Consider the following 20,968-nt stretch of genomic DNA (forward strand, 5'->3'; position numbering starts at 1 on the left):
ACCTACCTAAAGTTATCACTCAAATTCTAAACTTTGATGAAGTGATAGAAGTGTTCTAGATTCTTGGTTCTGGTGAGGAAATGATATAAAATGCAGTAAATTAAAGATGAATTTGTTGTTTTGAAATCAAGTCCTTTAGAATTTTAACTGAGAACCATTATTCAAACAATAGAGCAGACTTAAGAGACAAGTACAGTTCATTCTTTCAGCAACCATTTATTAAGTACCTACTATGTGAGAGACACTGTTGGGCTCAAAAGATACACACCAAAAGTGCTTGCAAGGGAGAAGAAACAATACATACACAGACACAAAAGGTAGGCACAAGAACTTCTTGATTGGGGACTAGCTTGGGCTTTAGGAATACCAATCTGATAGCCAATTTGGTGGCAAGAAATGGATACAGTGAAAACTTGGGTAGTTGTTTTGAAATTTAAGTGTGGTCTCTATTTCTCAGAACAAAGTAAAAAAGAAAGCTTCAGCTTTTAGGATGACTTTTTACAGAAATATTTCATCTACAAAGTCCATGGATAGTGTCAGTGAAAAATTGTATTTACAAAAAAAAAAAAAAATCCAACCACTTCCTAAAACACAACTGAAAAATGACTAGTAATTTTTGCCATACTCCTAGAGTATTTTAACAAAAATATCACCACATTCCTAATGTAGAAATAGTTTTCCGAAACATTTTATAGGAAGCAATACTTTAGAAAATTATTAGAACTTATCCAATTTGCATTTTCAAACAGTAAACTTTTTTTTTCCTGTTGCCTTTTGGTCAGTAGGGACAATCAGAAAAACTGTATAAAAGGTTCAGAAAGTTGGCGACTCTGGATATTCAGTGATGTTCTTCAATTTCTCTGCATCATCATCTGTTTCTATACTGCTTGTCAGTACTTTTTCCTCATCACTGTTTTCATGATCTTTTTTAAGGGATTGATTCTGATGTTGTAATGGCCTTGCTTTCTTGAATGGTCTTTGGTTCTCCAACTCAAGAGATTTACGCTTCATTCCACATCTTGTTCCATCTTCTTCTGGAAAATCAGGGCTTTCCAGCATCAGAGTTAATTCACTCACCAGATTGAGCTTATGGTCAGTGTTACAGCAATTTCTAGAAATCTGCCTGCCTTTTAAACAGACAATACGTGAATGAAGAAATCCATGACTTGGGAAAAATGTCCGTAAAGCTTGACAGAGAAGGACATTCTCTTCGGCTGCTGGGTCTTGGCTTCTTACTGCTAAATCAAATATCAGATTTTATTACTCAGTATTATGTAAAAGTTCAGGATAGGTGTTCAGATTGACATGAAATGTGGGGGTGTAGGGCCTTTTATGACTTACTTCATCTAAGAGTCTAATTTCAAAATTTTATCCACACTTTTTCTTAGAACATTAGGCAATCTTTATGAATTTGAATTGAAGAAAGAATTCTTTTGATTTCGCAAAACCTTCCCATCCTCTGATCTAATGACAAGAGATTGCTGACTACATCCAATCTTGTTAAACTAAAATTAGTAAAAGTTTGATAACTCTGTAAATGGTAGCATGGAACACTTCATACTGGTTTAATAACTGGTTATAACAGGCACCCAAAGGGGTTGCTTGTGAAGTTACAGCTTTATCAATCTGAAAGTGCTAAGTAAAATGATTATGGAGACCTTTGAATGGCAGCTATATAGAAATGAATAAATAGTATAAGAATATTAACTTTTCATTTTACCTGATACTAGAGTCTTTGCTCTCTTTCTTGTTGCAAGTTCCTCTTTTAGTCTATTTACCTCCTTCATTAATTTTTCTACTAATTGCTCACTGTCTAATACTTGAGTGCATATTTCCTACAAAAGAAAATTAATTTATTATACAGACAACATTCCTTCATAATACATTAGTAATATATACTAAGTAAAGGGAATTCTAGGAGCAGTAAGGTGGCTCAATGGACCCAGGCCTAAAGATCTTGGCTTCAAATATGGCCTCATTACCTAGCTCTTACCACTCTTGGAACTGATACTTATTGCATCTAAGACAGAAAGTAAAAATTTTCTTTAATGTAATTCTATTGTACAGAATAAAGCAACATCATAAATTTTAACTAGTTCCTGAATTGTATTACATAATAACTACTGCATTTCAGCAAGGGAATTTTTTTCTTTACCTAACCAACAATATAGTTAAAATTGGGGTAGGGAGGAGCTTAATGCAACAAAAAAATCACTACCATATCATTTATAGCTTGAGGAAATTTATTAAAATAAATGTTCTGATGAAAACAAAACAAATTTCAATGTATGGAAATGACAACTTTTAAAAATACTTTTTTTTGGTTAGATAATACTCTCATTAGGCAAAATCAGTGAATTTAAAGAAATCCTAAATGTGCAGAGCTGATGTGATTTCTAAATCTAAAACACAATCTTCAAAGGTTTGATATAATTACCTTTAATTCTTCCTGTATAGTGCCATACAGTTCACTTATCTTCTGTACCTCTTTTAAAGTTCCATCTTCATTAAAAAATTCTGACCTATTGGTGGAAAAGTTTCCTTGTACATACATATATTTCAAAATGGTGTTTACAGTTTATCAAATGAAAATTTGACTCAGTGATATAGGGCCCTTGATTCTATGAGGTGATGGTAAGAAGGTAGAGTGCTATTTTTTTTTAAGAGGAAGAAGGAGGCTGCTGTAGGGTCAAAAGTAGAATTTTTTGAGGATGAGGTAAATCCGCCATGTTTATAAGCAAAATATGAGCTAGTAGAGTCTGAATTTTTATAAAGTAGAGATGGTAAGTGATGGAACAAGGTACTCGAGGAATTGGGGTAGAGTTAGACTGGAAACATTGGCATTCTGACTAAAGGGAAAGAAATGAAGAAGACCAGGAAGTTTATATGGAATGGGCTCCGTTGTATCAATTTGGTAGGTAGTGAAATTCCTTGCTGAGAAAAGGGTTTGAAGGCAGAACTGAGTCAGAGAAAGGAAAGGGTTTAGAATAGCTACTTGGGGATGTATGAAATTCCCAAAGCCACAAGTATGACCATGTCACTTCCCTGTTCAAGAAACTCCAGTGGCTCCAATACTGCCTTGAGGATAAATACAAAGTAACTATTTGGCATTAAAATGAGATTAAGTGAAGTTATAAAACAGGCCAGAGGGGGAGAAGCCTGGTGGTTTCACTAAGGATGACTGAGAGAAGAGATTTGTGATTTTATTGGCAACAAGGCCACAATTGTTGGGGTTGGGGAGCCCTATCTCAATCTTTGGAGTTAAGCTATGCAAGGCTTCAGATCCAATGTGGAGATATCATGAGGCTCCTTTTCAAGTACCCTTTGCATACTGCGTATATAATTTGTATTTTCTCATTTATGTATTTTGCTTCCCCACAAAAGGAATGTAAGGTTGAGAGCAGATATTGTTTCCTTGTATCCCCAGCAGGGCCTGACACAAATGAGGTATTTAAATATGTTCAATAATCTACTGGTATGATAGGCAATTAAAGAGGAATAAAAGGTTTACCAAGCCAAAAGGACTTGAAATTTATAGTCAAACTTTATGCATAGTGGCTTTAGCTTTAAAATTAGTTCAAGTTTGGATTTAACAACACAAAAATATTACTTTTTAGAAAATGAGTATATTTGAAGTAGATAAGGGTAGGAGTCTGAGGAACCATCTTACCTATGTGCGTGGACTGTTCGGCCAAAGGCAGTAGACGTACAGGAACCCGACACAGTCTTATATCCCTGCTGTTCTGACATACCTAAGTTGGTCACCACTAAAGGTATTTTATGGAAAAGTCTAAAAAACATTTTTGATAGGAATTTATAGCAAGGTTAAAAATTAGCAGTGGTATTATTTTATTTTAATTTCCCATTCAAAATAGACCACCCTACATAAATAAGGTAGGCAAGCATTCTTTACTTGCCCCATTCAGCTATAACTGATCCAGTTTATAAGCAAATGACTTTTATCCACAATGACAGTCAGTTATTTTAAATATGAAAAAATATGTTGGTTACTTCATGTGGATTAGTTCACTGATATAACTAATATTTGGCTAGAGCTATTTTCTATAGTTTAAAAAAAACCTGCTATCAAGTCAGTGCTACATGGAAAAGACAACTGTCTAACATAAGGTTGTAATTACCCTTATTAGTTCCACTAAGGGAAGGAAAGATTCTTATTTTCCACTTAGTGGTATAGGGATCACTATGACCCCTGGGTTCAAGAAAATGCCTATATGATAGAGAAAGGCCCTCTCACATAAACTCATGCAATAAAAATTGTGTCAACTTACACATTTGTATAAAATATTTAAGAACTAAACACTGAAAAATCACAACAGCATATCCTGAATATCAAATAATCCAAATATGTGACAACACTTACCCTTCCTGAGGCTTATGTAATGCATGATCCAACCTATGAGTGGAGCAGCTTTCTGTGGTTATGCTTGGTGTTAGTAACAGAAAAACAAGTCCTTGATTTGAGAGATGTTTTTGTAAATTTTTATGAAGAATTCTCTCTCGAAATGTCATCATTTGATCTGAATTACGCCTGAATTTGTACCATCCAATTACATTCTAAGTGAGGAAAAAAAAATCAAACTTAAATGCCTTATTTTTTAAAACTGAACACAATGAGTCTAAAATAAATAAAATATTCAAAAAATATCAACATTTTGAAAAATTGCTGACAAATTTAGGATTTACATACATACATTTTGTATCTTCTAAAAATGTAAATTTTGGTTTTTATTTACAATACACTCATGTATTTCTTAGTTAACTAAAAAAAATTTAAAAGAGAAAAGTCCTATTCAGAACTTTTCTATTTCTGTCCTGAAACCTGAACCTTTAATTAATAACATCATTTTAAAAAGATGGAATTAACACATCGAAGTTGAAAGGCAAAATTCTCTGACCAAAAAAAAAAATTAACCAAAAATGTTTATTCATGTAGCATTAGTGAAGCAGAAAGGTGGGAGGCTCTACCCTGATCAGACTAAAAATTAATAATTCTATTCAGTTCTGAGACTAGTGACTTTTAGCAACCAAGATGATGAAGGGTCTCAAATTCATGCTCTATGAAGATTATCTGAAGAAACTTGAGCCCTTCAGCCAGAAGGTAAGATTTAGCAAGGATCCAACTTCTGCTTGGTCTCCAAGAACAGAAATAGAAGCAATGAGTGCAAGTTGATTAAGTTAAGAAAAAGCTTCCTAACAGAGCTATCCAAAAATGGAATTCAGGTTTCCTTGGGAGTTAGGTAGGGGTTAGTGAGGTTTGGGCTTAGAAAAGCTCTAGGACTTGCCTAGGGCTATGCTAGGTCACACTAACTGTGTTGCTGCCTTTTGGTTCTTTTTCCCACCTATTTTGGAGAATATGAAGATTAAAAGTCATGTATACAAAGACAACGTGACTTTGGTCTTGTTAGAAGCCCAAAAAGTAAACAATTAAAGGAGAGAGTCATAGAGGTGAAGCAAGTCCCAATACCTTTTTGCAGCATGAGATGACCTTCTTCAGCGCCTGCTCATTTACTTCACCTGATGAGTTATAAAAACTAAAAAGAGGCAGGTGAGAACATTATTCAATAAGATCCCTTAATAAATAACTCCCTCAATGCCGGTATGATATTCCAATTGGTCCTAACCAACATAGCTCAACACAAAGCATCTATGTATTTATGGCCATGTGCTGGCCAATGGGCATAAGTTAATAGGAAACTGTCTGCCTTATCATTTCATGGGCCCCTACCACACATTTCTATGACAAGTGAGCTCTAAAATATATACAAAAACATCTAAAAGTTTTCAAATAAAGTTAATTCCCAATCTAATTGTTATTCTTTTCTTTTAAAATTAACATTTTGTTTAAAAAATTTTTTAATTTATTAATTTTTAATTGTTTTTTTTAATGACTAATAACTTGTTTTCATATCCCATTACCCTTATTCCCCTTGACATCCAAATCCCTGTCAATTGAATATAGAAAGAGGGGAAAAAACCCACTTGAACAAAATCATCACATCAACTGACTGATGTATGTGCAGTACTGGTCATTGTTATCAATGTTCGATTTATTTGTTCTTTACATGTATTTTGTGGTTACCATATATATTATCTGCATGATTTTGGTTTGGTGTTTGAGGCCTTTATGTTTTTGGGTTAGCTGGGATGAATATTTGAAGCACTACTGATGAATTGGGGAAGAATAACCGATTGATGATGGAACTCAAGATGTAAAAAGCTCACCTTGAGCTCTTCCTTCCTGCAATACAGCAAAGAGGTTAAATTCTCTGCTTTGCTAGAGTAATTTCTGTGGTTTATAGGAACCAAAGTACCTTTTATATTGGAATATTCAATAAATCTACAAGGGATGATGCAATTTTAAAAATTAGCATAATGCCTTCTCTCAAGTCTGTCAATTTTGCCTTTAGAACACCTCTCAAATTCACCCATTTCTCTGACACTGCCACTCATCTGGTGCAAGCTGTCATCACTTCACACCTGAAATAGCCTGCTGCTCAGTGTGCCTGATATAAGCATCTTCTCACTCTAGGCCAGGGGTCCCCAAACTGCGGCCCCCTGAGAACATGTATCTGGCCCCCCATAACTCTTCTGGGAAGGACACCTCTTTCACTGGTGGTCTGTGAGAGGAGCACTGTGTGTGGCAGTGCTGCAAACCGAGGCTTTGCTCACATACAGTACTTCGTACAGTACTATTTCCAGTGACACAAGCCTTTGCATGGGCCTTGTTCTGAGAGTAACTGAATGAGAATGAGGTGCTGTGCAAAGGATTATGTGGCTGCACAAAGGAAGAAGTCAGCATGTTGAGTGGTGATCTAGGGGAAGGGATTCCATGCTGTGCATACTGCTGCCCAGTATAGTGGTGGGAGTGATGGGCCTGTGCAAGGTGTGACAGGCCCATCACAGCCAGTGCAGCAGCCTCTGCTATCCCAGACAGCGACATACAGATTTGTTCATAGTTTTTTTTTTTTAATAATCCGGCCCCCTCCAAGGGTCTGAGGGACAGTGAACTGGCTCCCTGTGTAAAAAGTTTGGGGACCCCTGCTCTTATCAGGTCTGACCATCTCAGCCCCTCTCCTCAATACTCCCTATCACTGCCAGGATCTATAAAAATCAATCTGTTTGGTGTCCAAAGCCCTCTAAAGGTTGACCCCAAGGCCACTTTCCAATCTTCTTATACTTTACAGAGCATTGCATCCTCCCTCCCCCCCTTCTGTCTTCCAATTCTAGGCATTTTCAATGGCTCCTCTCCCACCCCCATCCCATACATAGAATGTTGTCTTTCCTCTGTGTCTCCTGGCTTCTTTCAAGTCCTAATTAGAGTCTCAATCTTCTACAGGAAGCCAGTGAATTCCATCTGTTGTTTATTTCCAATTTACTCTGTATATATCTTGTTTGTAAATACTACGCTGTCCTAAGTCCTTGAAGAAACAAAAGGACTTGATTTTGGGTCAGTCTATAGTATCAAGCCTTACCTTGTGTCAGGTATTGCACTTAGCCTAAGAATACAAAGAAAGGGAAAATACCGTCTCTACTCTCAAGGAACTCAGAGCTCACATTCCAAGGGAAAAGGTGGCAAACATGCAAAAACCTGGACTTTAGCATATAAATGCATGTCACTCCTCACTTTCCTCAACTCTCTCCCCAAACTGTTCTATAAGGCTCCTCTACAAATATTATTTATGGCCCCTCCAGTTGTACTCAAGAGACTTCTAAGAATCTCCTAAAATCTCCTTGCCTACAATACCATACTTCATCTTTTCTTTTTACTCTTTTGAAATGAAAACCCTTACCTTCTATCTTGAAATAGATACCAAGTATTTCAAGGCAGAAGCGCAGTAAGGGGTGGGCAACTGGGGTTAAATGACTTGCCCAGGGTTATACAGCCAGTATCTGAAACCAGATCAGGTCCTCCTGACTCTCAATCCACTGAGCTACCTTACTAACCCTTTAATCCTTTCTTTTACAGTACTCTGCTAGGGCTGTCTCCAGCAGGGACCTAGTTTTACCATAAACAAGGTCATTCTGTATTCTTCCTCTTTGAGATCCTCAGAGAGCTATACAGCTATTTTTTACAACTGCTTTAGAAATAGTAAATTAAGATATATTTGTGGGCTTGCACTTAATGACAGTCCATATAGATTAAAATTTTCTCAACAAATATATTCTAATACTATGAAAGTTATTCTCATGTTAAGTTTCTAACTATAAAGCAACAGAGCTGGTTTTCCATTTGGTTTATTTGTGTGTGGTGGAAAGATCAAAATCATAGTGCTTTAGAAAATATAAGATGTAAGAGGTGAGAAGAATGCACTGGAAGAAGGGAGAGGTAGAATGAAGTAAATTATATAAAAGAGATTTTACAGTGGAGAGAAAGATGGGGAATGTTGGATGGGACATGGTGGGAAGAGGAGTATTTAACTTTATTATTGTAATTAGTTCAAAGAGAAATAAAACAAATAGAAATATAGCTTATCCTAGAGGAAAGTAGGAGGCAAAGGAAATAAGAGAAGAGGGTGGATTGGGGGAGGTGGTAGGAGCAAAACACTTTTGAGGACACAGGGTGAAAGGATGGAGGGAAACACACAGTAATCAAAACTCTAAAAAATATTATAGAGCATGTTTCTCTGACAGAGAATACATAGGGAATTTAGTCAAATTTTTAAGAATACAAGTCATTCCCCAATTGATAAACTGTTAAAGGATAGGAATAGGCAGTTTTCAAATGAAAATATTAAAAATTATCTGTAGCCATATAAAAAAATGCCCATAATCACTATTGACTGGGGAAATGAAAATTAAAACAACTCTTGAGATAATACCCCATATGTATCAGATTGGCTTATATGACAGAAAAAGGAAATGACAAATGTTGGAGGGGATGTGGGAAAATTCAGACACTAATGCACTGTTGGGGCTATAAACTAGTCCAACCATTCTGGAGAGCCATGTGGAAATAGGTCAAAAGAGCTATTAAAACCATGTATATCCTCTGATCCAAAAATACAACTATTAGGTCTATATTCCAAAGAAACAATAAAACCCCATAAACATAAAAAATAAAACAAAAAAACCACAAAAAACAAACAATGAAAACCTATTCACAAAAATATTTATAGTCCATATTTTTTGTGGTGGCAAAGAAATGGAAATTGAGGGGATGCCTATCAATTGGGGAATGGCTGAAAAAGTTATTATATATGATTGTGATGGAATACTGTTGGGCTATGAGAAATGATCATTGGGACGCTCTTAGAAAAATCACCTGTTAAGACTAACATGAGGGGGCAGCTGGGTAGCTCAGTGGATTGAAAGCCAGGTCCAGAGACAGGAGGTCCTAGGTTCAAATCTGGCCCCAGACACTTCCCAGCTGTGTGACCCTGGGCAAGTCACTTGATCCCCATTGCCTAGCCCTTACCACTCTTCTGCCTTGGAACCAATACACAGTATTGATTCCAAGATGAAAGGTAAGGGTTTAAAAAAAAAAAGACTAACATGAACTGATGCAATGTGAAGTAGAATGAATTACTATTACAGTAATAGTAATATTTTATGATGATCAATTATTAATGACAGCTTTTCTCAAAATAAGCAAAGACAATTCTGAAGGCCTTATGAGAGAAAATGCTATCTAACTCCAGAGAAAGAACTGATGGAGTCTGAACGGATCAAAGCATACTATTTTGAACTTTATTTTTCTTGTTTCCATTAATCTGTTTTCTTTCACATCATGACTAATATGCAAATACATTTTGCATGACTGCACATGTATAGCCTACATGAAATTGCTTACATCTCAGGAAGGGGAAAAGGGAGAAAAATTGGAAATAAAAATTTTAAAAACTGAATGTTAAAAATTATGTTTACATATAATTGGGGAAAAGAAAATGTTAATTGAAAAAAGAAACTATAAGGTAAGAAATGAACAACCATTAAAGAATATAAAATGGCTAAGTAATACAACTAATTAGAGAGAGAGAGAGAAAAAGTAGTTGGATTACTGAAACAAACTGATTAGATGGTGACTGGAATGACTCAAAAGGCAAATGTGCAGAGCTGAGAAACTATAGCAACTAATATCACAGGGAATGTGAGTGTTATATAAGGAAGTTGAATGAATGAGTACATGAGGAACTTTCAATTAGAAAAATCTTTGTCATTATCATATAGAACTTGAGCTTCTTCAGAGCAGAGAATGGCATTTTTAAAAACCTTTTTACCTCTAGTGCCTAGTAGGCACCATAGTAGGTGCTCAATAAATGATTCTTAGTTTGCTAGACGTAACCCAATAGCAAACCACTAATCAGAGTTCCTCAGATATGGTAATACTTACCTGAAAAGCTGATAGCATGGAATGTACCTTTGTATGTCTGAAAGGAAAAGATGAGCATTTTTACATAAAACGAATAAAAAATAACATTGCAAACATTAAATTCCAAGCATGGGTTGATGCTTAGAAACTATTTTTGTAATTTAAAGAACTCATAAATTACATGCCTTGTAATTTAAATGTATTGATGCCTGGCCTAGTACACAGAGGGCTGTTCTCAAGGTCAATAAAACCTAGATTCAAGTCCCACCTTAGACATATTTTATATTTTGCCTATGTGATTCTTGGCAACTCACTGAACCATTCAGTGCCCTAAGTGACTCTCTAAAACTAAATTGCTGAATCACTGATATCTCAATTTAGTAGAGAATTTCCTCATGGAGAAAGGGCCCCCAAACTTACAAATCACTAATTGAGTTTCTGTATTATATGCCGCCCCCCCCAAAAGATGCATTAATTCTTTTCACTAAAACAGTGGGTTTAATCCAAGATCTGTCATAGATCATGACTCAACTTTTTCTAAAAAATGGAGATATTTGTACTACATATCTTAAAGGATATTTTTAGGAAAAATGATGATTATTTTTATTCACTAAACATTTAACAGGACCTTATTGTGTGCAATTTGATTTTAGAGAGTACAAAAATAAGCCACAACAGTCCATGCTCTACCATTCTCCCAGCAGCACCATATATGATGCTCAGGCAAGTCTAAGTACAAAAATATAACCAATAAAATGGCTGTTACAGCTAATTTAGCTGATGATTGCTTGTGCTACACTGCTGTGCCCCAAGAGGGAACCAGCATCACCACAATTTACAGAATTAGAGAATGTAGGCCCTTTTTGAAACCAGGCAACTTGTTTTGTCATCATAAAATAATTGTAAAACCATTAGATCCCCAGGCATTCTAATTAGTATAATACAACAGGGGAAAATATAGACTTTTAACAAAAAAAGAATACTACCAAGCTTTCATGAAGAAAAGATGAATGAGGAGTAAAAAATTTAAAAATATAAACAGAAAAATCAAGAGAAATAGAAAGATGAAGTGTTTCCATTCTAATAGAGGACAATGATATTAAGTTTCTCTTTAGAAAGAATAAGAAAGAGGGCCTGATAGAAGTTTTAATATGACCTAAAAGAAGAAAGGAAAAGGAAGGGAAAAAAAGACACTGGGGGTGGGGGAGTGGGGCAAGGAGAGAAAGAATGGGGGAAAATATACCACATAAACAAGGACGAATGGGCAAACAGGTGACATAGGAACCTCACTTTCATCAGAACTGCTCAAAGGAGGGAAGAATACAGAAACAGTTTCATTCAACAGGGAAACAGGAGAAAGGAAATAAAAGGGAAGACTTATTTGTGAAGATTTCTAAAAAAACTAGAGAGGGTAGAAAAGGTAAAAAAAACTATCTGTGATTGGGTTCTTGGGGAGGGAAAGAGAAAAGGGACAGTAGCAGATTGCAGCAGACTGCAGCCCCTATAACCCTGATGCTGAGTATACTCCTTGCACAACCTTCTTTAAAAGGAGAGAACTGGAAACAAAGACAGGGTAAAATATGAGTGAATCCAATGGAAAAAAATACATAATTAACAAGAACTGTGAATGGGATGACTCAATCAGAAGCTGGAAGAGGATAACAAAATGGATTAACAAGTATAGTCCAATAACATATTGTTTACAAGAAACACACTTTAAAAAGTAAGATTCACAGAATTAAAATAAGAAACGGGAGCAAAATCTACCCTGCTTCAGTTGAAGTAAAAAAAGGTCAGGGAAACAGTCATGATCCCAGACATGACAATAATAAAAATTCACTTGATTAAAAAAGTTTAACAGAAAAAATAATATTTTGCTGAACATTACTACAGATAGAGAAATATTATCAATACTGAACACATAGACCAAATGGTGTAATATTTAAATACTGTAAAGTTAAATGAGTTAAAGGGAGAAATAGACAACAAAACTGTAAGATCTCAATGTGTCCTTTTCAGATCTAGATAAATATAACCAAAAAACAAAGAAGCAAAAATCTGAATACATTTTTTAAAAAGCCAGATATGTTGTGCACTTAAAGGTTACTAAATGGGAATAGATAGAAAAAAAATATATATGTAGATTTATTTCATTTAATGTGGCATTTTACAAAAATTAACCTTGTACTATTTAATTTTTTAAAAATAACAAAAAAGCAGAAATGCAGAAATATTAAACATACATGTTTTAAGGAACACAATGCAGTAAAGGTTATATCAAATAAAAGGCTATTCAAGAATTTATTAAAAATTAATTGGGGATCTGAGGTATCATTGCTGGTGGAGTTGTGAATTGATCCAACCACTCTGGAGGGCAATTTGGAACTATGCCCAAAGGGCGATAAAAGACTGTCTGCCCTTTGATCCAGCCATAGCACTGCTGGGTTTGTACCCCAAAGAGATAATAAGGTAAAAGACTTGTACAAGAATATTCATTGCTGTGCTCTCTTTGTGGTGGCCAAGAATTGGAAAATGAGGGGACACCCTTCAATTGGGGAATGACTGAACAAATTGTGGTATATGTTGGTGATGGAATACTATTATCCTCAAAGGAATAATAAAGTGGAGGAATTCCATGGGAGTTGGAACAACCTCCAGGAAGTGATGCAGAGCGAAAGGAGTAGAACCAGGAGAACAATGTACACAGAGACTGATACACTGTGGTACAATCACAACCTGGAAGGATATAGGAGAAAAAACACTATCCATATTTAGAGGAAAAACTGTGGAAGTAAAAACACCAAAGAAAAACAACTGCTTAATGACAAGGGTCGAAGAGGATATGATTGGGGATATAGTCCTAAATGAACATCCTAGTGCAAACATCAACAGCATGGAAATAGGTTTTGATCAAGGATACATGTAATACCCAGTAGAATTGGAAAGTGCAGGGGGATGGGAGGAAGGAATAGAATATGATTTTTGTAACCAAGGAATAATGTTTGAAATTGACCAAATTTTAAAAAATTGGGGAATAAATATCTTAATCCTAAAAAATAGATGAGTCAAAGAATAAATCACAGAAACAATAATTTCATTAAAATAATGACAACAAAAATAAAGATCATGGGAAGTAATGCATAGATACTGTAACAAGAAGTAAGAGCAATGGAGTACAAAATGAAGGAAGGTATTGTGAAAAAAGTAAATCCTGGCTGGCTCCCCAACTATAAAAACAGAAATGTAGCTAATAAACCCAGAAGGCTAATAGGAAAACTCAAGTGGACAGATGTAGTTTACACTTCAAGAACTCCCTAAATACCCAGCCATGGTCCCCAGGTATTCTAGCCCCTGTTAGAGTAAAGCAGAATCACTTTCTTTCACTGGGACAGTCCTGCAAAATGCCTTGGAAACAATGTTATTTAAAATCAGTATCTCTCTGTATTCAAAACAACATGGATCAAAACAACATGTTCCTGACTCTAAAGAAGGGGTCCCCAAACTATGGCCTGTGGGGCCACATTTGGCCCCCTGAGGCCATGTATCCAGCTCCCACCACACTTCCGGAAGGGACACCTCTTTCACTGGTGGTCAGTGAGAGGATCACTGTGTGTGGTGGCCCTCAAGTACAGTACTACTTCTGGTGACATAATCCTTTGTGTGGCACCTTGTTCAGAGAGTAACTGAAGGAGAATGAGGCTCCAAAGGATTATGTGGCTGCACAATAGAAGCATGGTGAGCAGCTATCTGGGGGAAGGGGATTCCACACTGTATATTGCTGCCCGGCTAGGGTTAGGATTAGGTTTTTATAGTCCGGCCCTCCAACAGTTTCCTTCTAAGATCCAAATATGGTCTTGCTACCTTAACAAGGAAAAGTGAAAACAGAAAATTATACCATGAGAACAAAGATGCAAAAATTTTAAATAAAATATGAGCAATAAGACTTCAGCATCATATCACAAAAGCTCTGATCAGGCTGGATTTTTACTAGGACTGCAGGACTGATTCAAAATTTATAAATATAACTGATGAGAGTAACAACAACAACAACAAAATCATATTACTATATATAATACACAGAGAAAAAAGCTTTTTGAAAGATAAAAGATCCATTCCTGTTAATTGCACTAAAATAGAGGAATAGCTGGAATAGCTAGAGCTTACCTTAATATAAATACCTAAAAACAAGAGCTAGTATTATATATAATGGAGAAAAACTGGTGCTCTTTCTCATAAAATCAGGAGTAAATCAAGGAGGTCCACTATTTGATATAGTACTAGAAATGCTAGCTCTAGCAATAAGACAGGTAAAAGAAAGTAATAAGTATAGTAAAAAAGCAAATGAAATCACTGCCTTTTGCAGATCATGTGACACTTTACTTAAAGAACAGTAGGGAGTCAACTAATTAATTGAAATCACTAATACCTTTTGCAAAGTTACAGAATACAAAATAAACCCACAAAAATCATTACTGTTACTAAAAAAGCCCAGGAGAAAGAATTAGAAAAAAAGAAATTCCATATAAATAAATTTCTGTTTCCATGTCCTGTTTTTTTCCCTTTCCTGAGCAAAGCTCTACCTAATACTTTTAGACAAAATAATACTTTTCTCTGCAATCTCTATTTTAAAGTTTTTAAATTTTTATTTTTGTAATATTTTAAGAGTCTTTATCCTGATCATTCCAAGTCTGACACATAGATAGCACATAGTATAGACTCACCGATTGTATAAACAACTTCAACATCATTCAATTGAGAGTCTGTAATGCTGTTTTTGGCTTCACCTTTCACTTCTCCAAGGAGAAAACCTTCCTACAGGTGTACAAAAAGGAAGCAATATATGAAGCAAGCTAATATTTACTATGTTTTTACTCATTAATTCATTCCAAGTCTTGGCACCTTCAATATGCTAGATACTAAAGGGGATTTAAAAGAGTGCCTCACTTGGCCTAGCTCAAGGCATGAATTAGTTAAGCAATGGAAGACAACATCAAATCAATGGTACAGGTATAAAAGTTGTGATAACAAGATCAATACGGGCTGTATTACTGGAGATTGTCATCCATCTTGTGCCCCAAAGTATAGTCCTTAGCCTTCTGTTCTCTGTAATTTCATTAGTTCCCATAGGTTAAAATATTTTTATGCTGACAATTTACAAGTAGATGCACATTTAGCCCTAATCTTTCTTTTGAACACTAGTCCAATATCACTAACTGCTTTTGTGGACAACTGAAGCTCAATACATCCAAAACAAACCTCAGTATCTTCCCTTTAACCTTTTTTCCAAACTTCCCTATTCCTGTTGAGGGTACTCCACAATAGTCCTTTCAGCCAAGTTTGAAACTGAGGAATCCTCAATCGATGACTCTCTGCTAGCCTTCAAATCTCTAACCCATTGCCCAACCTTTTCAGTTTTATTTGGACATCTTTTTTGTTGTTAATTTTATGGTTGGACTGAATATATTTAATTGGCCACCAGGGATTTAATTACTAAATCCCAAAATGAATTACTAAAGTCAAGTGGAATTTATGGTAGTTTATTTTACAATAGAGGGAAGATATTAAGGAAGAGAAAAAGAGAAGAGATCGAGAGTGAACTAGCTTCCTCTAACTCAGGTAGGAATTTCTAGGCCTCAAGGCCAAGGAAAGGAAGTCAGCCTTTACACTCACCACTTGTCAGTTCAATCACCAGATTCTTTATTAGCCTCAACTCCAGCAAGCTCCACTCCAAGTGTGTCTCTTTCAAACTCCCAGAAGAACAACCAGGAACAACCAGCCAAACTCATTCAGGCCCTCCTCTCTTTCTCTTAAAGACCTTTTTTCTTAGGTGACTTCCCCTAATTCCACATACATATCACAGCTGATGCTATGCTCTAGGAATGCCCAGAAGGCAGTTGGAGGATTCTAATTCATTACCCACTATTGCACATGTGGGTCACAGACCTCCCACTTCATGATTGAGATATTTACACCTTTGATGATTAGATCTAACATGGGCAGATCTTCTCACTCAACTTTAAGTACTGTACTTACATTTTTGGGGATTCAATCAACAAATAGACAATTTAATCTTCACAATCAAGGAAGAGCTAAGTACCTTTATCAGAGGAGAGTCAAATCCAATCTTCACATCATACATAATCCTTTTAATCTCTCAAGTGGTCCTTCCTCTATTTTGGATGTTACCTTGCTGCCTGGACTACTGCATCATCTATTCTGCCTCTTCTCTACTTTGTCCACTTTTTTTTTTCCAAACTCAAAATAACTTTCCCAAATCACAAGTCTAATCATGCTTCTCCCTGCTCCAATGGTTTTCAAAATTCCAACTACACTTGGCATCTGAAACTCTTCAGTTTGGCTCCAGGTTAACATTCCAGATTTATGCCATATACATTTATGGATCAGTCTAAATGACCTCCTCCACATTCCCTAAACTTAAAGTCCCATCTCTCACCTGCATGCCTATGAGCAAGCTATTCTGTATGATTTTTAGAATGCTTGGCTAAGGAGTCACTTAATAGGTAAGCCCTTTCCCAATTCCCCTATTGTTACCATTCTCTTTCTCCTCAAAGTAATAGTGGATTTATTTGTTTACATATTGCATATCCCAATACGAAGTTCTTTGAAGGTAGGAGCTTTTTTATGGTCTTTATAAACTACCTAACACTTAGCCCAGTGCCAGTACATTGTAAGCTCTTAAAATTTATCCAATAAAGGATAATAAGCTGAACCCTGAAGGTAGGATTTAGTCACTCAACTAGCAATTTATCACTGTATCATATTATGACAGGCACAGTGCTAAGTACTGAGGATATAAAGAAAAATTAAAACAAACCAGTCTGCTCTCAAGGAGTGCAGAATCTAATGGGAGAAAAAAGGGAGTTCTTGGTAGCAGAAAATGCATTAAAGTTTGGAATCAGGAATGAGTATGTCAGGCTCAGAAAACAGTAAGACACCTAGTCTAGCTAGAGGGTTCCTGGCATATAAATTAGGGTAAACTTAAAGTAGAGAGAGACCAGAATGTTGAAAGAAGTTGGGGCTTGAAAATTCACTGGAAGTTGTTGAGGCATATCACAGTCAGTGAATAGTCACCAACTCCATGCTAGACTTGGGGATTAAAAAAAAATCTTGTCCATGCTTTTAAAGAGAAAATATAAGGTAAATAAAATCGAAACCCTGGAGGAGGGAAAACTAGCAGCTGGGAGGGATTAAGAAAGGCCTCTTGTAGGAGGTGGTGATTAAACTGAGCTTTGAAGAATAGTAAAGGCAAGGCAAGGAAGGAGTGAATTCCACATAGTAGCTATGAGATAAAATATTTAAAGGAAAAGTAAGATAGTTTGGCTGAAAATAGATTGCATGAAGGGGAGTAATGTGTAATAAATCTGAAAAGGAAAGTGGGATCGAGGTTTCATGAACAAAAAAAAGTTATATCTTTTATTCTAAAATCAGTCATTTTTCACACTCATCTCCCCTGTGAGCTTCCTGTGATAAAGAAAAAGTTACAATTGGGTTGGCAGCCATGCCTGACAGTATACACATCATTCCAAACCCACAGTTCTCCTACCTCTCCAATGTAAAGAATCTTCTCTTGGACCAATTAGAACTGGTTGTTGTAATTAGGTTCTACATATACATCATCTCTCACAAAACTTGACAAATGATTAAACTTTGGGGATGAGTAAGAGTAAATAGTAAAGGATGGTTCTTAAGTTTCAAACATAGATTAATTGGAAAGATGGTGGTGTCCTTGACAAAAATATCAAAGTTAGAAAAGAAGTGAGTATGCCAGGATTAAATCATCATTTTAGGGGATTAATCTATCTAGATTGAAAAAGGGAAGAGATGGTGATGTAGGAAGCAGTGTGTTGTCTGAAGGGAAGGATACCTTCAGGAGCTAATTCTTTTAAATGGATTTAAGGATTCCCCCCCCCTTCACAAAAGCACTTTTCTTTTTTAAATCGGGGAGGTATTCCTATTCCTAGAAATTTAAAATAAAAGTACATTTAGGTCTGTAATCTCTCATTCCCATAAAAGGCCTTGGACTTTTTTACTATACTGCTAGTTGCTTAGTCTAGTTTTATTCGTAGTGACTCCTGCTAAAGAATGTATTTTCTTTATTTCACAATGGACAAAAAGATTTTTAAAAAAGTTATTACTTTTACAAACCAACCTGTGGTAGCCACAAGAAAAATTCAATCTGTCTAACTTCTACTCTTCAGGATGCTCTTAAGAATAAATGACCTTTTAGGGAGAGACCGTGAAAATTATGCTGTTCAGAAAGTCTTTTTTAAAGATTAAGGAAAAAGTGAGGTAAGAGCCATTCCCCAATTGATAAAGGTCAGTGGGTAAGAGAAGGTAATTTTCAAAGGTAAAAATCCAACATATCAACAGCCATAAGAAAAAAATGCCCCCATTAAGATGAGCAACACAAACTAAAGCAAGTGAGAGTCCACCTCCCACTCACCAGACTGGCAAAGATAATAAAATTGGATAACAACAAACACTGCAGGTAAATAGGCAAACTGATAAATTATTGAGCTAGGAATTAATTGGTCCAACTATTATGGAAAGCAATTTAGAAACATGCCTCCAAAGTCACTAAACTGTGTAAATATACTCAGTGACTCTTGACTCTGGGACAAGACTCCTGAGCCTACACTCTCAAAGATGTAAAAAAAAGGAAAAAAATACAGCTTTTTAAAAAAAATAGTAGAAAAGAAGCAGAAACTAGGGGGATGCCCATCAATCTAGGATTGGTTGAACAAATTATGGTATATAAATATTGTGTTTGTTTTAAGAAATTAATGAGAGGTAGCTGGGTGGCTCAGTGGGTTTAGAGCCAGGATGTCCTAGGTTTATATTTGGCTTTGGAAACTTCCTAGCTGTGTGATTCTGGTCAAGTCACCTAATTCCCATTGCCTACTCTTAGAATCAACACACAGTATTAAATAATAAAAAGAATGAATGTAGAGATTCTGAAAAACTTGGGAAGATCTGTATGAACAGAAACAGAATGAAATGAACCAAGTGAATAATTTATACAAAACAGCATTATAAAGAAAAATGATGTTTAAGTTCAACTTTCATCCTCCATAATGCAATGTCTGCAATTGGGGGGTAGGGGGGTGGAGGGGTCAATGATTAAGTATGCTTTCCACCCTCTGAACTCCAAGAGATGATTTTTTGGATATGGCCAAAACAAATTTGTTTTACTTAACAAGGTTTTGTATTTTCCTTCCTCCCCCATTCTGGGGGAGAGAGAAAATGTTAGTTAATTGAGTAATGAAAGCTACAAATCGAACGAAACGCTCGGCAAGGGGGCTAGTGGCTGCTATGCCACCATCAACAACATTCTCGACTGCTGCCTCAATCAGATTCTAGTGCGTCTGGCAAATATTTAACAAAATAAATAAAAATGCAATAAAACAAAGATGTTACTATGTGGTTTTCTACCTCAGCAAGCGGCCCTTGGGGAGTCCCCCTGCTCAGCTCAAAGCCCCCAGTTTCCGTTAAGAGTTTTAACGCCCAGGATATTGGAAATTCGGAGGTAGCCAGAGATCACTTAAGTAACCCGGGTTGCGACGAAGTGGGGACTGGGGGAGGGGTGTGGAAGAGGGAGGCTCAAGTCGTCCAGGCCTAGTTGGGATGGAGGTCAGCTCTTTCCCATCACGCCCATCCCCCGCCCGGAGCTACGATCCCTGTACACAGTAGGCCCTCCATAAATCTTTGACGACAGATTGTAGCGGCAGACAAACAAGGTACGTGGGTGGTGAGACGGGGTGGAGTCCCGGGCTGGGGGGAGGGGGTCCACTAGTCGGGTGGGGATATCCGTTGCCCCACCCATCCCCCCCGCTCCGCGCTCGCTTTCTCCCCTCCCCCTCCCCGGCCGTGACCCCTCGTGGCCTCACCGTGTCAGCATTGGAGTTGAGGTGCTGGAAAGCAAGGGAGCCGAACACGAAGCCCGAGAGCATCGCTGACGTCCTCTCGCCCTCCATGCTACAGTTCTGTCTCGATCTCGGAAGCTCGGCAACCCAGTGCGCACGCCGCTCCCTCCCGCGCTGGCCGCCGCAGGTCTCTTCCGGGAGAGCGCCAGCGCGAGCCGCGTGCGCGGGGCCCCCGCGAGAACGCGGAGTTGGAGCGGGACCCAGAGCGCCCTCTGTTGGCGGAGGTTTGCTTCGCTGGCGGCAGCGAGGGTGGGCTCCGGGCTTCGCGGGCGCCTCCTGATTGTCTTCCGGGGCCTGGCTAGCTGTGGCCGGCCCAGGCCAACCTTCCTCCCAGCCATGGACTTTATGATTTCCCGCGCTCTTTCCCTTCTTCACCCGATCTCATGTCCAGATTAACCTGTTGGGACGCGAAGGGCTGCCGAGTGCATCCCTATTTTAAATTTAAGGAAAATAGTTGAAATGACGGATAGATTCAGTGAACCGCCCCAGGCGGAGCAAACAAAAGAAAATCTGAAGCTAGCCCGACCCTGACCCCAAAGCCTAAAAAAGCCAGGGAGGGATTGAGAAGCGAAAACCTGCTCTTCTAAATTGCTTTGGCCGCCCGTGTCCCAGGGCCCAGTAGCGAAACTGAATTCAGTTTACCCAGGGAACTCTAGCAGCAGCAGCCAGCCAACCACCCAGCCTTCTTGTGCCC

The 20,968-nt window shown here is 37.3% G+C and overlaps 2 protein-coding genes across 4 annotated transcripts in view; one reads left to right on the top strand and one right to left on the bottom strand.

The window, feature by feature from the left end:
* Positions 1 to 196: 196 nt before the first annotated feature.
* On the bottom strand, positions 197 to 20,964 carry ABRAXAS1 (abraxas 1, BRCA1 A complex subunit). Of its 3 annotated transcripts, none has more exons than XM_007495955.3 (9): positions 20,239 to 20,964; positions 15,052 to 15,142; positions 10,352 to 10,388; positions 5,486 to 5,552; positions 4,382 to 4,575; positions 3,671 to 3,790; positions 2,438 to 2,522; positions 1,721 to 1,835; positions 197 to 1,238 (listed from the first exon to the last, which is right to left on the bottom strand). In XM_007495955.3, exons 1-9 carry the CDS (start codon positions 20,323 to 20,325, stop codon positions 814 to 816), a joined length of 1,221 nt encoding a protein of 406 aa, XP_007496017.1. In that variant the 5' UTR covers positions 20,326 to 20,964; the 3' UTR covers positions 197 to 813. The 3 variants fall into 3 exon arrangements, with proteins under 3 accessions (XP_007496017.1, XP_007496018.1, XP_056659185.1); XM_007495956.3 differs by having other exon boundaries at positions 197 to 1,235; positions 20,239 to 20,451; XM_056803207.1 differs by lacking the exon at positions 15,052 to 15,142 and having other exon boundaries at positions 20,239 to 20,387.
* GPAT3 (glycerol-3-phosphate acyltransferase 3) overlaps positions 19,449 to 20,968 on the top strand; it is a 98,105-nt gene continuing 96,585 nt past the window's right edge. The window contains exon 1 of the mRNA XM_056803204.1: positions 19,449 to 20,088. The gene's annotated coding sequence lies outside the window, so the exon portion shown is untranslated. The remainder of the gene's footprint in view (positions 20,089 to 20,968) is intronic.

The sequence above is a fragment of the Monodelphis domestica genome, chromosome 6, assembly GCF_027887165.1.
Source record: "Monodelphis domestica isolate mMonDom1 chromosome 6, mMonDom1.pri, whole genome shotgun sequence".
Classification (NCBI taxonomy): domain Eukaryota; kingdom Metazoa; phylum Chordata; class Mammalia; order Didelphimorphia; family Didelphidae; genus Monodelphis; species Monodelphis domestica.

Bases quoted from the DNA above. Each gene is read 5' to 3' on its own strand.
- ABRAXAS1 (XM_007495955.3), bottom strand. From the start codon at position 20,325: ATGGAGGGCGAGAGGACGTCAGCGATGCTCTCGGGCTTCGTGTTCGGC. The intron at 15,143-20,238 runs GTGAGGCCACGA...GTACACCTGTAG, and splicing joins TCAACTCCAATGCTGACACG to GAAGGTTTTCTCCTTGGAGA. The intron at 10,389-15,051 runs GTGAGTCTATAC...TTTTCCTTTCAG, and splicing joins TGAAGTTGTTTATACAATCG to ACATACAAAGGTACATTCCA.